The sequence below is a fragment of the Phascolarctos cinereus genome, unplaced genomic scaffold (genome assembly GCF_003287225.1).
Source record: "Phascolarctos cinereus isolate Bilbo 61053 unplaced genomic scaffold, phaCin_HiC Scaffold_726;HRSCAF=1367, whole genome shotgun sequence".
Classification (NCBI taxonomy): domain Eukaryota; kingdom Metazoa; phylum Chordata; class Mammalia; order Diprotodontia; family Phascolarctidae; genus Phascolarctos; species Phascolarctos cinereus.
Window position 1 is genome coordinate 304,299,583 of NW_027556098.1, and position 18,105 is coordinate 304,317,687.

General features: G+C 38.1%; 1 protein-coding gene across 3 annotated transcripts in view; it reads right to left on the reverse strand.

The window, feature by feature from the left end:
- Window positions 1-18,105, reverse strand: part of ALG9 (ALG9 alpha-1,2-mannosyltransferase) — a 135,166-nt gene that overhangs the window by 52,123 nt on the left and 64,938 nt on the right. For 2 of the 3 annotated variants that reach the window (XM_020989789.2, XM_020989790.2), the window contains one exon: window positions 13,188-13,317. The exons of the other annotated variant lie outside the window; for it this stretch is intronic. In XM_020989789.2, the coding sequence (XP_020845448.1) occupies window positions 13,188-13,317 (130 nt within the window). The remainder of the gene's footprint in view (window positions 1-13,187; window positions 13,318-18,105) is intronic. 3 annotated transcript variants of the gene reach the window in all.

Sequence of the window (18,105 nt, forward strand, 5' to 3'; positions counted from 1 at the left end):
AAGAACTTCCTAAACCTAAAACCATAAGTTACTCAGGAAAAAACATCTCATTTGACAAAAACTGCTAAGAAAACTGGAAAGCAGTCCAGCAGAAATCAGGTTTAGATCAAGACCTAATACCACATTCCACAATATATTCTAAATGGATAACTGATCTTAATAGAAATAAATTGTACACCTCTCACAGCTATGGGCAGGAGATATATTCTTAACCAAACAAGGAACAAAGGCAATTACAAAAGATAAAATAGACAACTTTGATTACATAAAATTGAAAAACTCCTCAATAAAATTAATGCACCTAAATAAGAATGGAAGCAACTGAATGAGGATAAAATCTTTGTATCATATTTTGCTGATAAGGGTTTGGTATCTAAGGTAAGGAAACAATTTATAGATATATATGTGTTTGTACTGTTTTGTATACACACAAAGATAAACACATATAGAATGACCAAAAGTCATCCCCAATAAATAAGTGGCTAATGTATAGTAAGAAATTTGTCAAAAGAATTACAAACTGCTAACACAACCATGTAAAAGAACACTTCAAATCACTAAAAACAAAAGAAATACAAATCAAAATAACCCTTACGTTTCACTTCATACTCTGCAAATTGACAAAAATGACAAAAGATGGGAACAGTCAGTGGTGGGGAGGTTATGGTAATATAGGCGCACTAGTGCATTGTTGGTGGAGCTGTAAATTATTACAACTATTTTGGAAAGCAATTTGAAATTATTAAAATAAGGTTTCTAAAATGTCCATACTATCTAACCCAGAGATTCAATTACCATGCTTATACATGGCCATTAATAAGAACAAAGTTCTTGTACACACCAAAATACTTACTATGATAATATAAAATCAGAAACAAGGTAGATGTCCATCAACTGGGGAATGACTGAACAATTGTGACACATGAATTGGAATATTACTGTACTATAAGAAATGATGAATAAATATAGAGAAGCACAGAAAGGTCTACATGATACTGATGCAGAGTGAGGTATGATGAAGTCAAGCAAACAACATATACAATAACAACAACGTAAATGAAAAGAAGCATACCAAAAAAAAATCCAAAGTGAATATTGCAAATTTTAAGAATAAGCATGACATAAAAGAAGAGATATGAAAAGATGTCACCCTGTTGCAGAGGTAGGAGGTCCACAGGTGTTTACTGCACATGTTTTCAGACTTTTTCAATATGTTGATCAGTTATGCTGATTTTTTTTCCTCTTCCTCTACTTTTTCTTATCTTTAAAAAACACTTATATGGAATGGCTCTCTGCGAGGAGTGAAAAGGGTAGTAAGGGAAACTATAGTGATGTTAAAAAAAATCATCAGTTAAAAATTTTTTTTAATAAAAGAAGAAAGTACATTAAAGTAAAAACAAAAATTAGCAGAGCTCCATGGACCAGGAATCAGACTTCAATTCCAGGCCTAGCCCTGACCCTTAACTAGCTGTGTGACTTTGAGAAAGTCACTTTACTTTTCTGTGTCTCAATTCCTTCGTCTATAAAAAAAAAAAGTGTTAGACTATATATTCCTTCAAGTGCTATAATTCTATGGTCTAAAATAAATCAGTTGAAACAAGAATAAGAATTTCATTAAAAATTGAAAACAAACCTCACAGTCTTCATTCTGTCCTTCATACTCCTGATGCTCTCTATCATGGATACATTTTCACAAGCACTTGACTTAGAATAAAAAGTACACATGTTCTAGATAGAATCTTCAATGATAAATGGCTACAGACAACTTTGCATCTTATTTTTTCTGTCTATAAAAGAAAGATGATAATAACTACTTAAGAGGGAAACGAGATTATCTATAACAGAGTCTTTTTAAGCTCTTTGGTGTCAAGAAGCTATTAATGCCGAAGTATGATTGTTAGGACACTGGTAAATGTGGTAAAGGCTACTGACAATTTTATGGGCAGTTAGATAATGTCTGAAGGCCCAAAGGTTTTTGAAATCTATCTATGAATCTGTCTTTAATTCGAACTATAACTACTGCTACCTCTGTGTAACTGGGGAGCTAAGTTCCCCTCCCATAGTCCATTTGAATCTGAACAACTGTATAAGTATATCCTATCTTAAGGAAACATAATATATGAAAATCTATCATGGTATATAATTTTAATAGAATATTATTGCTTTGTTTTTGGCTTTTTGGTGAGGCAATCGAGTTAAGTGACTTGCCCAGGGTCACACAGCTAGTTAAATGTCAAAGTGTCAAGTATCTCAGGCCGGATTTGAACTCAGGTCCTCCTGACTTCAAGGCCAGAGTTCTACTCACTGTGCCACCTAGCTGCCCCTGGAATATTACCGCACTCTAAGAAACAATGAATGTAGGGCAGCAAGATGGTACAGTGGATAGAGCACTAGCCCTGGAATCAGAAGGACCTAAGTTCAAATCCAATCTCACTTACTAGCTGTGTGACCCTGGGCAAGTCATTTAAACCTGTTTGCCTTAATCCACTGGAGAAGGACACGGCAAACCACTCTAGTATCTTTGCCAAGAAAACCCCAAATGGGTTCACCAAGAGTTGGACACTACTGAAATGAATGAACAACAAAAATAATCATGTGACTTCTTTGGAACAAGATTTCTTAGATAAATATTTGTATCTGATGATACCAACTGGCTATTGCCTTATGTTTAAAGATCAGAATGACTTTAATTAATAAAAAAGAATAATCAAGCTCCCCTTAAATCTATTAGAACTTTAAGTTGAAAAATACAAAAATCCTTTTCTACAACCAGCATCATCAGCAATTCAAAAATCAAAAGATTAGATTAGATTTAAATCTTTCTTAGGAGTTATACCAAAAAGATTATTTTGGTGTTTCTTCAGCTTTAATCATTCTTTCTTGCATCAAAAATAACAAAATTGTAGGGCGACATTAAGGCATGATCATGAAACAAAAATGTGCTTCATTTCATTAGTCACAGGCTACATATCAGCCAGCTGTCGAAGCTAAAAATACGCCGCATTTAAAAAATTTGTAAACCATAAGGCCATGAGACAACACTGAGAAATGTGCCTTCTTTCTGGTTCTGACAGTTAGTTACATTTTAAAGAATATTTAAACCCTTCAGGGCTTCCCTCCCCACAAAAGATAATCATACTATAACTAACTCATCAGCAACATTCTGATTATGGTTTCCATATCACCTAATCCTGGAATCCCAGAGCTGGAAAGGACTGCAGGTCACCACTCTGACCCTCACCTAAAGCATCAATCTCTTTATAATAGTTACTTAATCATATAAACCTAGATTGGAAAGGGACCTGAGATATGATCTTTCTAACCTAGCCCCCTTCCTGAGAAACAAAGTCTATCTACAACAATACCCCAAAGTGGTCATCCAGTGCTTTGGAGGGTAGGATATAATAGGGAATAACTACCTCACAAACTAATTCCATTTCCAGACAATACTACTGTTTGAGAAGTTTTTCCTCATCTTAAACCCACTGGTCCTCATCCTCCCCTCTGGCACCAAATGAGATAAGTCTAATTCTTCTTCTATCACTACCATCATTATGGTAACAACAGCAACAACAGCTAGCATTTCCCTAGAACTCTGAAGTTTTCAAGGCACGTTAAATACACCTCATTTGAGCATCACAATAATCCTGACGTGTGGGAATCTCTATCCCCACTTCATAGATGAAGCTGGGAGTGGTTAAGCGACTTACCCATGGGTAACAGTTAGTAAATGTTAGGGGGGATTCAAACCCAGGCCATGCAAGCTCCAAGTCCAACACTTCACCTTTTGTACACATTACCTCAGGAAAAAAAAAGGCATTCCTTCAGATATCTGACAGCAGTTATAATGGCTGACCTTTCTTCTTGTTCAAGAGTTCCAGAAAATCCAGAGACCCTGAACACTGAACTGCATTTTAAGTTTTCCAGATTGGGAAAAGAAGCAGTGATAGCAGCAAAAACCATCTTGCAGTTTCAATACCACTGCTGGTGGCATGCTCCTGCCCCTTTGCGGATTAGAATCACAGCTTTAACTTAAAAAGAAATAACAGAAGTATTTTAAGCTAAGGCAATACTTAGACATCCATTTTGTTTTAGTGAGGGAAAATGAACTTGCCTGGCCCAGTATGCCTGCTTCAATGGGTGATCTGGTTGAACTAAATTGTTTATCAAATTGAAGCAGGCTCAGCTGTAAACATTTGAATACTTAAAGGAAATTAGAAAAATACATAAAGAGAAAAAAGATCCACCTCGATTATGTGGGCAGAAGAGCGGGGCCAGCCTTAAGAGAGCAAACTGGAAAAATGAGTCAGTATGTTCATTCTTGGTCAGCTCTGTAAGACTATGGAAATGAGTATGGTACCACAAGACTGGAAAAAGGGCAAATGGTAATCTGATTTTCAAAAAAGGGAAGAGAACAGAGTTTGCAAACACTAGACCATTGAACTTGGCTTTGATTCTTGACAAAATTCTAGAACATACTATTAATATGATGGTTAATGAATATCTAATCTACCTAGGTAAAGAAAGCAGTGATAACAAAGAGCTAGCATGGAGTCATCAAGAACAGGTCATAATACTAGATGAACCTCGGCTCCTTTTTGATTATTAGACTAATAGGTCAGAGGACTTCTCTAAGTATATAAAGGTGAAAGTGACAGGAAGAACTCTCCAGGCATGGTGTATCACCACATGCAGAAGCATTGAGATTGGAGACAGCATGTCACCTGTCAGGAATGGCAAGTAGGCCAGTCTATTTGTATCTTGAAGGCTGCCAACATAGGAAGAGGCCAAGTTATTAAGAGCTCTAAATGCCAGAAGATTTTACATTTGATTCTACAGGTAATCTAGGGAGTCAGTAGAGCTCAGTGAAGGTGAAGGGAAGAGAGGGGAGAGCAGTGACGTGGTAAGATCTATGATTCAGGAAAATAATTTCAGTAGATGAGGGAGAGATGGATGGGAATAAGGAGAGATCTGAGGCAGGGAGATCAGGTAGAAGGCTAGTACAATAGTCTATGTGAACGGTGATAAGCACCTATCCTAGGGCTGTGGCTCTATGAATGGAGGGAAGAGGACATACACAAGAGAAGTTGTGAAGGTAGAAATGATAAGATTTGGCAATGGACCAGATGTGAAAGTGAGGAGTTGAGAATGACACCAAGGTTATGAGCCTGAGGGACTGGGAAGATGGTGGTGCCCTCAATATTAATAGGAAAGTACAGAAGAGGGGAGCATTTAGGGGAGAAGACCGGTTCTATTTTGGACATGTTGAATCTCAACATGCTTATAAGACATCTAATTCAAGATCACCAACAGGCAGTTGGTGATGCATAACTGTAGCTCAGGAGAAAAAGTAAAGCTGGATATACAGGTGGGGAATAGTTGATATAATCATTGAACCCTTGGAAGCTGATGAGATCACTAAGTGAGATAATATAGAGCAAAAAAGGGGGAGTTGAGCTCAATATTCTCTCTTCCCTCAGCTGTCAAGATACAATACAGATTTCTCCTAGCTCTCCTACCTACGTGGCTACTCTTCCTTCATACCCTTTGCTGGATCATGGTCTACCTTTCATCTCCTATGTGTAGGTACATGCCAAAGTGCTGTCTTGGGACTTCTTTCTTCTTTTTTATATTCCCTACAAGTGACAGCAATTGATCCTATGGCCTCAATTACCATTTCTATGCAAATAACTGCCAAATCTCTATATCAAGTCCTAGTTTCTCTCCTGAGCTCCAATTTCATATTATCAACTGACACTGGACTTTTCCAACTAAATGTTCCATTTGTACTCTCAGACTAACCATGCACAATATGAAACTTATTATCTATTCCCCCAAACCCATCTCTCTCTGTTTCCTATTTCTATTGAGATCATTGTCACCTGTCTAGCTCCCTCAGTTCACAACCTCAAACTCATATTCAACTTTTCACTCCCTTTCTCCTCCCCCTATATGCAATCAATTGCCAAGTTTTATTGATTCCACCTCTACAATATCTCTCACATCTGTTCTCTCCTCTCCCCTCACAAAGCTACCACTGTAACTCAGAACTTTATTACGTCTCACCTGCAACAGTGTAAAATCCAACTCCTAATCTGTCTTTCTGCTTCTCCTACCTATCCTCCACATGGCTGCCAAAGGGATCTTCCTAACACACAGGTCTGACCACATCACTCCCCTGTTCGAGCAGCTTCCATGACTCCCCACTGTCTGCAGTATACAAACTCTACTATTTGAAGTCCTTTATACACTGACTCCAGCCGCCCTTTCCATGTTTGTGGCAAATTATTCTCTTTCACTGACAATATTTTAGCCAAGTGGGTCTACCTGCCGATCCTGCACGTGACATTCCATTTCCCATGCCCACGCTTTTGCCCAGGGTCTCTCCTGGTCCTGGAATATACTCCTTCCTCATGTCCACCTCACACAATTCCTAGCTTCTTTTTAAGCCTCAGCTCAAATGCTACCTTCTACAGGAGGCCAGTCATGATTCTCACAGTGATTACTGCTCTCCATTCCAGAAATTACTTTGTGTTTACTTTGCATACATTTTATATTTCTTATCTGAGTATATATTGTTTCCCCAGTGGAATATAGGCACCATATTTTAGTTAAAAAACTGTAAGATACAAAGTGTCCAGAGGCAGGCAACCAAGACAGTAAAGATACAAAGATAGCTAGCAGACATGTAGCGCTTTAAGGTTTGCAAAGCCCTTTACAAATATGATCTCAATTGATCCTCACAACAACTCAGGAAGGTAGGTGCTATTATCCCATTTTACAGATGAGGAAATTGTAAAGAAGCTAAAGAGTATGTCATATGAGGATCCACTGAAGGAAATGGGGACATCGGCCCTGGAGAAAAGAAGACTTAAAAGGGACAAGGAAGTTGTGTTCAGGTATCTGAAGTTCTGGCCAGTGGAAAAGACTGGATGACCACATGTTGGAGAAGTTGTACAGGGACTGGTTGGCCCAGATGGCCATCTACAGTTCCTTCCCATTCTGACATTCTGTGATCCCTGCTTTCCCTACACCTACCTCCAGTATTTTCTACTTCTAGCTAACCATTCTATTAAAAAAAATCAATGCAGAGTCACGTCAGCTTTCTGAGCCTCATCTGCAAATGAGATGAATTTCCTCAACTGCAAAATGAGAGAGGTTAAGTCGATAATATCTGCAAGGGTCTAGGATTCTATGACACTAAAGAAAAAAGGCTTAATATCACTTCCAGATGCAGCACAAACATACCATCTCAAGGAAGAAAAGGGTCTGGATGATACAGCTCATTATGCTAGGAAAATGTGTTCTGAGGACAGGTGAGGACACTGCTTCTTCATCACAAAGAGCTAAGAATCTAGCCAGAGCTAGATAGCCACAGTGCTAGATTTCCATCTCTAGTCATCAGGCCCCTGTCTGAAAAGAAGCTTTTAGTTCAATAAAAGATCTGATTAGGAACTGAAATTAAGGGATGGGGGCAGGGATGAAATATAAAAATTCCTATTAGAAGCTAAGTGACTCATTCTTTGGTTCCTTCTCTAAGGTGCCACCCCAGGCAGCTATTAAATTTAAAAGAGACTCTAAGTAATTTCTAGAGACTAAGAGATTTGCAAGATAACTCAAAACAAAATATATTCAATAATGCTAGAAAAAAGAATTAAAGAATTTTCCCCATTCCCAGTCCAGTGATCTCTACTATAAAGTATTTTCTACATTATAAAGAACTAAATAAATGTGAATTATTGTCATTGTTATGCTGCCATTCATCATGAAGTGGTTTCATTCTTCTTCAGGGATATCTCCTGAGTTCTGAAAGAAGTTGGGGGGTATGAAACATCCCTACAAGAGGCAAGTTTTCAAATGTGTCTCTGTCTTGTTTATAATTCAATTCAAAAGCATTTATCATGCCGCTTGTGGAAATTCAGTCCTGTGCCAGGCACTGCAGGGGACATATGGAAAGCCTATTGCCCTTAATAAATTCACAACTCAGTTGAAAATACAAAATTTATACACATGAAATTATGATGAATCAGAAGAGAGAAGCAGAGCCAAGTGAGGCATTGTGTGATACAGACTGCAGAGGACAATATGAGCTCTAAGAACGTAGAGTAGAAAGAGGACTTGAGAGAAGATTCAGATTCTAGTCCCAAGTTCCATTAACTAGCTTCATGGCTTTGGGGAATCTGGCTTCAGTTTTCTCATCTATAAAATTAAGAGGTTGAATGTGATAATTTCTAAGATTCCTTCTTCCTGTGATTATATGATTCTTTTCATCAGAGGAAATGTTTCAGCTCCACAGAGCCAAGGGCAGAGGTGACTGATTATATATGTGTGTTGTGTGTGTGTGTGTGTGTGTGTTTCCAAATGGAAAAACAAAAGCAATTTAATTGCTAAACTAATTTGTATGCCAAGAGATGGGAAATTTTCCAGCAGGGTAATCAAAGTCACAGAAAAGTTGGATCCACAAGCTCACTCCTAAGTGGCTGATTTTTTTCATATATATGTAAAATTAACCAGGTCCATGTAATAGGAAGGAAATAGGTTTATTCTCTTATTAGCTGTCATAGACTCCTATCAGTTTAGAATTGGAAAGGACCTCAGAGATCATGTAGTCTCAGTCTTTTATTTTACAGATGAAGAAACTGGAGTTTAGAGAGATTTAATGACTTGTCCATAGTTACTGTTCATCAGTGACAGAAGAACCTTGTCTCCTGACTCTCCGACCAGTCTTTTTGCCACGCTGTGCCATCTTTTCCTGGAGCTACAAGATTAGTTTTCCCCTAAAAATGGAGAATTAGGGTTTAGGTCTGTCAACCAATAACAAGGTGACATTATTCAAGGCTGGTCATGCCATGGGTTTTCTAAATTTACAGTGACATCAACTTTTAGAATATATTGTTATAGGTAGTAATTATTATCTTCTCAACAGTAGGATCTTCCAAGTATATCAAACATTTGGCCTCCTCTCTTCCTAGCAAAGGTGAGGGACTATGAATGTGGATATATACATACACACACACATACACACGCATTTGTATGTATATGTAAGCATAAGTATATGTGTGTGCATGTATGCATATGTATACAGATATACAGATAATGATGGCCATATATAGATGGATCCAGATTGCTATAGATAGATATAGATATATAGATTTCTATATCTATCTAAAGATATCAATATATAGAGAGGTAGTAGATAGAAAGATAGATACTACATATATCTATTGTGTGTGTATATATATATATATATATATATATATATATATATATATATATATATATATAGAGAGAGAGAGAGAGAGAGAGAGAGAGAGAGAGAGAGAGAGAGAGAGAGAGAGAGAGAGAGAGAGAAGCTGGGTAGCTCTGCTAAGGACTGTACCTATAATTTCATTAATATAAGGAACTCCTGGATGAATTAACCTCCTCTACCAGTGTAAGCCACCAACTTTTCTGTGGCTTATAGTCCTAGAGAACCATCTAAAGCACTGAGAGATTAAGTGACTTGCTCAGGTCATACAACCAGTATGTGTCAAGGGCAAGACTTGAACCCACGTCTTCCTAGCTTTGGGACCAGTCCTGTACAGACAATGCCACTTTGCTCCCTCAAACAGTTTTGCTGAACTGTCTTTTTTCTTCTTTTTAATAATTCTTTGTTACAAAAAGTGACTCACTAGGTAGGGGAGGGAAGAGAAATAGTTGCAAATGAAGATGATGTTAAAAACAAAATATATCAATAAAAAATGTTAAAGCTTCTCATACAATTATTTCTACTATGTTTATCAAGCACAGTGCTATAGAAAAGGACAAATGAGGGAAAAAAATGAGATTTATAACTGAATGATGAATACTGAAATACTCCTACTACTAGATAGCTAGGCCTTGTTTATATCTAGTACCTACCTTCCAAAAAGCCCAAAGATCTTACAAACTATATCTTGTTAGTTCTTTACATCCCCTAGAAGAAAGCAAAGGATAAGCCACAACTTGTAAAAATGGTGAAATAAAAGCCAATCCTTTCCATTTTAGCTGAAAGAAATGAGCTGTAGACAGTCGAAGCTAGAATCACAGTCTTGAGGCCAAAGGCCAGATAAGGCTGAGTTAGATGAAAACCGTGCTATCAGTATGCCAAGGAAAGTCAGAGGGGGGCAGCAACTCCTATGCCTGATAAAGTTACAATTAATTAGAAAAAGGATCAAGTGCAATGATATATATGCTAAATTACCACAAATCTGATTGGAACAACACCACTTGGCTATTAGTAATGACTTGACATAATTTCTTAAGGAGCTAATAACATTAAATTTAAAAGCTAATTGGGAAAAATGAATCGTTGTTTGTTTGTGTAGAATTCGATAGTAAGATATTAAATGTCTCCTCTGCCTTACAAAGTCCAATCTAAGTAGCCTGTGCTTAGGGAATATTTCTCACTAGTTAAGAGTATGTGCTACAGAAATCAAAGAAAATTTTGCAAAACAAAACAAAACAAACACACACACACACACACACACACACACATAAATCAAAACCAAAAAAACCCCTTAAATCATAAAGATGTGTGGGTAAATCACAGAGACAATAGGTCTAGCTTGTTTTTTCTCAAGACGTAGAGCTTTCTGACTTGTATCCTTGCTCCATTCAGTCAGCATTCTGGGTATGAGAGACTGGGTAGGATGTCAAGAGACTGGGCGCACTATGTCAAGAGTCCCAACCTGGGGGTCTGTGAACTTTTTAAATATTTTGAAAACTATATTTCAATATTACTAATTTCTTTTTTAAGCCTATATATTTTATTTTACACATAGAAAGGGGTTCACAGACTTCACTAGGCTACCAAAGGGGTCTATGACACAAAAAAAGATTAAGAACTCCTGCTCTAAAAACTGAGTAAAACCAATCTCCTAGGCATCTTGGGGGCATATCAATAATAATAATAATGATAGCTAACATTTATATAATGTTTTTACTATGTGCCAGGCACCATGCTAAGTGCTTTACAACTATTATCTTATTTGATCCTCACAACAACCTGGAAGGTAGGTACTATTACCCCCATTTTACAGATAAGAAAACTAAGGCAAATAAAGGCTAAGTGACTTGCCCAGGGTGACACAGCTAGAAAATAGCTGAGGCTAGATCTGATCTCACATCTTCCTGATTCCATGCCTAGGACTCTATCCACTGAGCCACCTACTTGACTTATGAAGTCCTCAGCAGAACTTGAAACTGAACAAAGCCTGGGGTCAGAGAATGTGATGACCAGAGGCCAAGGACTTAGGAATGCACCCAAGGCCATCACAGCTTTTACTGACAGCTTTTTCTAAAATCAGCTTTCTCTCAATTTTAGTTTTCCAACTGTGAAAGGAAAGAGAAGTATTATACACCCATTATACACTAGATGTTTGAAGGATAAAATCATGTGAAATCTCATCCACATGGAGACAGGTCCAGCTTTGACACTCAACGCGTCTTTAGCGCCCTCAGCTGACTCTCTTCTTTGATTGGAGGGCTGGGGATGGCAGCAATAAGCTCCTCCCAAAGCCTTCCTTTATAGAGGGCTCTCATCCTGGGGGGAAGGGTTTTTCAGCTTCCTTCAGTGCACTGTCCTCCCCATTAGATTATAAGCTCCTTGAGGGCAGAGACACCTTTCTTTTTCTTATTTCTATCCCCAGCATACAGTATAGTGCTGGGCACATGATAAATGTTTACTGAAAAAAAAAGAAGTCTATATCATGGACTCGTTTCCATCTACACTGATCACCCACCCCAAATTCCAGATTCAGTATGCCTCCTCAGGCTCTTTTTCCATGTGGAGGTTTAAAAACAGTCTATTCAGATACATGGCATGTAATCCAGGTATCTCTTCATTGCTCCCCAACACTGGTATCAAGACTCCAAACCCTCACAGCTGGGGGCACTCCCTTCACCCTTAGATACTGCATTCACTTTCCCCATGCTCCTTTAAACAAGTCTGAACCCTGCTACTTTAGTTCAAAATGGGGGACATGCACCCCAGGGGGGATCAGCACAACCATTCAATGGAATACAGGAAGAAAATATTAGAACTTCTGTGAACATTTGCTTTTATCTAAAAAAAGAAATGAAGTTTCATTAATATTATACAGATTAACATTGTCAGCCTATATATTAGGCTGTACCTCAGTCACATGTCATGTGTAGCCTAGGAGAAGAGTGGAGCTTCCACAATGCAGAAGGGTTGACAACAGTGCCCTGACTCATTCACTTTCAGTATTTTGCAAAATATCACAGTTTACATTCGCTCAAGTAAGTGAATTTGTGGATTATGTTACCGAGTTTTAACTAAACTAACCCTCACAAAGTGGCTTAAAAAGATTCTTGCAGAGAAACTACAGGTGAAAAATAACACTAATAATGAGAGCAGAAGAAAGCAAAAAATGGGAAAGACGATTTTTTTTTTTGCCTAGGCAATGGGATTAAGTGACTTGCCCAGGGTCACACAGCTAGTAAGTGTCAAGTGTCTGAGACTGGATTTGAACTCAGGTCCTTCTCACTTGAGGGCTGGTGCTCTATCCACTGCGCCACCTAGCTGCCCCTCAAGTCCATCTTCTATAGGAAGCTTTTCCTAACCCTTTTTGCTAGGCTCCAGGAGGAGTATTATTTTTGCTCTTCTTATCCTTTCAGCACTGGAACTTAAAAGGTGTTAGATGTCAAACATGTCATCTTCCCAAGGAAAAGAAATTAAACATGGATGCCTATCATGAATCAAGATAAGGAGAGGAAGTTTAACAAGGCAGTGATGCGAAAAGGGTCCCAGAGCAGCCATTATGAAAATAATGTTCAATGGCTTATTCAATCCCTCCAAACCAAAGCAAAATGATATTAAGGCAAAAGCAGAACCTAATACCCTGAAGGTCTCAAGTAACTTTTAGAAGATAAAACGAATACATAAAGGTTTCAGAATTCAAAATAAGTAAAAGATTGCTCCAAAAAGAAAAAAAAGTGTACCCCTTGCAAAAGCTTAGTCAACTGAGAGATAAAGACCACTAGGCTGTATGTTTTGCAGAGAACAAACTGGGTAACAAGGTGGCTGGAAAACAATGGAGGTTTCTCTGTGTAAGCCTGTATGCTAAGAAATCTCCATTTCATAAACACTTTAACTTTACAGCATAAGTCCTTTCAAATGAGTAAGAGGAAATTGTTGCCCTTACATATCTGGATGTTTCTTCTTGGTTCTGGTCATTCATGTCAGTGGGAAGAATCCGTGTGGCCATTGGCCCCTGGGCAAAAGGTTTCGGCAACTGGCCCCTGAACTCTGATGGAATGAACTGGAGTTGCCAGCTGCCAGAAACACAAATAGAAAAAAAATGAGGAAAACACAAGGGAAATACATTGCAAAATTCACTTTAAGTAAGCAAAAAGAATCAAGTAAAAATATTGCACTTGGGGAAAATAATCATTCCTGCCATGTTCAGCAATGATCAGACCACATATGTATCATGCCCAATTCTGGGTACTAGTTAGGAGAATGATTACCTGGAGCACATCCAAACAAGGTGGGCTGGTAGTGAATGCTGGTGAAAGCATGTGAAATCATGCTATCTAAGGGCTGCTTAACAAAATGAGGATGTGAACAATTCAACCATACACAAATGATCACAATATATACAAATAGAACTAGAACTCAGTTCAAGGAATTAGATTCAACTTCATAAGTTTCACTGGTACTTGTTTGTCATTTGGTTGGACTGGAATTTCACTGGTATAGTGAACTCTCAGTAAGAAAACTCTCTCTACTAATGTATATATGCAAAAGATTAAAGCACTGTATATTTAAAAGAACAGATTACTGTGAGGAAATATACAAGCTAAAAGGAAAACGTGGCAGAGAACATCTGGGTAAGGATCAATGGGAAAGAAACAGAAGACACTGTAGTGGGAGTATGAAAAAGGATTCTCAACCAGGAGGAAGAAATGGATAATGAATTTGAGAAAAATACCATGGATCTATCAGGGGTCCATAATATAATAGTGAAGATACAACCGTGATTGAGGACTTCAACGTACTGAACATCTGCTGGAGTTCTTTCTCAGCTAATAGCTGAGAAGCTAACAAACTCCGCAATTGCCTTAATGATCATTTCATTGTTCAAAAGCTGTCTTACTATGTCCAGATCTTGCTATGATCTATAAGGAGAAATTAGTTGCTGAAGTAAAAAAGGAGAAAGAAACAACTCTGCAATCTTCAGGTTTGTTGTAGCTAAGGAAAGGAAATTGGGGGGAGGGGAAATGGGACCTGTGATTTCATTGGTATAAGGAATGACTCCTAGTGAGGAAAGTCCATCTACCAACAGAAAGCAGGCCCTGCTAGGCTTATAGCCTCAGCGAGCTGCCTGGGCCACTGAGAGGCTAACTGACTTTCCCAGAGTCACACAGCCAGGATAGGTCAGAGGAAGCACCTGAACCAATGTCTCCCTGACTCTGAGGCCGGTGCTCTATCCACCACACCATGCTGCCTCTCCAACTTTTAAACAGATATACAGAGAAGATGGAAGCAAGAGCAGAAGACCAAGGATAAAGACAGAGGAGGAATACAGTCCTGTAGGACTCATGTCAAGAATGCTAAATCTCAAAACAAGCTGAGGCTGGCAGTGGATGGGAAGGACCAAAACACGGTATGTAGGAGGCAAGGGAAAGATCAAAGAATGGATAGGATTGCTGGTTGGAGTACCAAGAAGATAATGGATCATGATAACAAGGCAGAACAATCTTCAGTCTGCAAACAGAATAAAAATGGCTAATGGGTCATTGAAGTCCACCATTCTCTCCACTTTCCATCAGCAGTTCTGCTTGATTTGTCCTCCTTGTAGCATGTTGCCCTTGCGCCACATACCCTCTGGGGTCCCTCTCCTTTCCAGATTCCTCTTGTATGTCATCTTCCCCCATTAGACTGTAAAGCTTCTTGAAGGCAGGAACTGCTTATCAAGTAATTATTTAATTATCATGTGGAAAAAGGATTAGACTTGATGCTTCAAAGGATAAAAGTATAGAAGCAATGTGTGAAAGCTGAAGAGAAGCAGATGTCAACTTGATATACAAAAACATTTCCTAATAATTAGTGCATCCTAAAAGTAGAACAGGCTGCTTCAAGAGCTCATGAGTCATAATGGGATCATAGACTGCAGAGCTAGAAAAGACCATAGAGGACATTAAAGATGAGGACACTGAAGCACAGAGAGGTTAAGTGATCTGCTCAGGGTCACAGCTAGTAAGCCACTGAGGCAGAAGTTGAACCTAGGTGTTGATGGCTCCAAGTCCAAAGTCATGTTCAACATGTCTCTAGCATGAATCCTCCATCACTAGAGGTCTTCAAGTGGAAGCTGGACGTGGAGAAGGGATTGTTTAGACAGGAGCTGGACTAAACGACTACTGAGGTCTCTGGCAATCATGACTGGTGATTTTGTTTATCTGAGAGAAGAAACGTCTTCAAATGTTTGAAAGGCTGTCATGTAGAAAAGGCATTAGACTTGTTTTGTTTGGCTCTACGGGGCAGAATCTCATGACTAGGGGAAAGCTAAAGGAAGAAAGATTTTGGCTCAATATAGAGAAAAACTGCTAACAATTAAAGCTGCTGAAAAGAATGCAATGAGTTGCTTTGGGAGGTGATAATTTGCACCTCCCTGTAATGGAAGATGGATGACCATTTGCCCAAGGTATTGCAAAAAGGACTGACGTATCAGGTAGGATTTGGACAAGATGAACTCTGAAATCTCTTATAACTCCAGGATTTTTATTCTAAAAATCCAAATAGCTAGTGTCACTGTAAAAAGAGAGATCACAAATTAACTCAGGGCCCCTAAGTTTAAGATCCCAAGATCATTCTTTTAACATATTCCATTGCATCTCATGAATATAATTTGCAAATTAATCATCATATTCTTAATTCCATATACCTAAGATCTACCAGTGGAAAAAATGTAGTCTTAGAAGTTCTGAATAACCACACTAGCAGCAGGAGTTCCTAAAACTGCACTCACTTTTTATCACAGACTAGGACAAGGAGCACACATCAATAATAAAGCAAATTCACTACATGTCTAGAAGAGTAAAATTCTTAGACATTTATTAAGCACTGATTATGTACCATACATTGTGCTAAGCATTGGAGATGCAAAGAAAGGCAAAAAAACTAAAATGAAAAAAACAACGCAGTCCCTTCCTTCCTCAAGGGGCTCCCCTTCTAAAAGAGGAGAAAACATGTAAACAGCCTCAACTCCATCAAGGATACATCCAGTGCTTTGTCTTAAATGCTTCTCAAAAGGATCTTTAATTGATAAAGTGCTTCGAAATACAAAAACAAAAAGTTTTGCCAAAAATATTTTAACTCAATGAGTAACAAGAATAGCATTTTAATAAAGTATTTCCCTCACAATAACTCATAAGTATTTAAGTTTTATTATCTCTATTTTTTTAAATTTTTTTTTTGGTGAGGCAGTTGGGGTTAAGTGACTTGCCCAGAGTCACCCAGCTAGTGAGTGTTATGTGTCTGAGGCCAGATTTGAACTCAGGTCCTCCTGACTCCAGGGTCGGTGCTCTATCCACTACGCCTCCTAGCTGCCCCACTATTTCTTGTTTTTTAACAGATGAAGGTCAGAAGTTAGTAAACTGTCCATGGTCACAGAGCAAGTAAGTGTCAGAGCTGGGACCTGTAAGTGTCAGAGCTGGGACCTGAGCTCAGGTTTCTAGATTCTTTAAGTTCTGAGGTCTTTCTACTATGCCACATTGTCTATTGAGTATAATCAAAAATAGGATTATCAGCTGGTAAAATTGCTGGAAATAGTACTCAAAAGAAGAGTTATATGACTCAGACTTCTCTTATTCACATTTCTTTTTTTTGCCCTAATATGATTCGGTAGCATTAGCAGTGTTAGCAAAAAGCATAATCACTTTTTATCACATGCAATATAGACAGAAAAAGGATGGTCTGTTAATAAGGTCCAAGTCACAATTTCCAAAAGTATACAAATGACTTCACATCAACTAAAGAGGTAGAAAACTGCTTTTACAGACATCTCCTAGGCCCTTTATAGGACTGGGTATGTTTTGTCTAAGTACAAAAATAAAAATGAATCCATATTAAGAGCTAACTTTCATGAATGTTATATGCAACACCTAATCTGTTTTCCCAAGGTCCTGGCCTTGGACTTCTGACCAAAAGGCTGACTGAACAGAGACAGACCACCTAGCTCCCACAGACCCTAAATTCAGCAAAAACTCGAAATTTGCACCAGCTGAATAATGGTTAAATTGGGGAGCTGAAGGTCAGTTCAAGAGCTCAGGGGACTCAGGATGAGACCAAGCAGGGCTAATCACTCCACCCAAAAGAAAAGCAGGAGGTGGAGTTGGCCCTATCACAAAGGCCCAATTCAGGAATTCAATCTAGAAAGATGAGTAAATCAAACAACATACTGACCAGTATAAAAAATGTATGCAGACCTAGCAGTCCTTAAAAATCCAGCCAAGGAGGAGAAAATAATTCCCTAATAACTACAGATACTCATAAAGAAAAACTGATTTTCCATAAGAACTATATAAATGTCTAGAAAAAATGAAGCAAGAGATAAAAAATGAAACAAAAGTTCTGGAGGCAAGAATTGGAAAAATAAGTAGTTTAGAAAAGGGTAAACCTTATCTAAGTAACAAACTCCCTGAAAACCAGAATAGCCCTAACAAAAAGCAATGACTTAGTGAGAAAGCAAGAAATATTAGATCAAAAGTTTGAAAAAAAAACTGAAAATATAATAAACTTGACATGATAAACAGTAGACCTAGAAAACAGCTCAAGGAGTGATAATTTTAAGAATCATTGGCCTCTTTGAAAACTATAGTAAAAGACAAGACCTGGACACTATCCTGATCTACTAGGGACAAATGTCAAAGTGAAAATTAAAATAATCTATCAATCACCTCCTAAAATACACCCCAAAAGGAAAAATCCCCAGAATATCACAGCCAAAATCCAGAACTCCTACATAAAATAAAAAATATTGCAAGAACTAGGAACTTTGAAAAACAAGCATAAGAATCCACAAAAACCAAGGAAAGTAAATTTATTTGAGCAATTCAAAG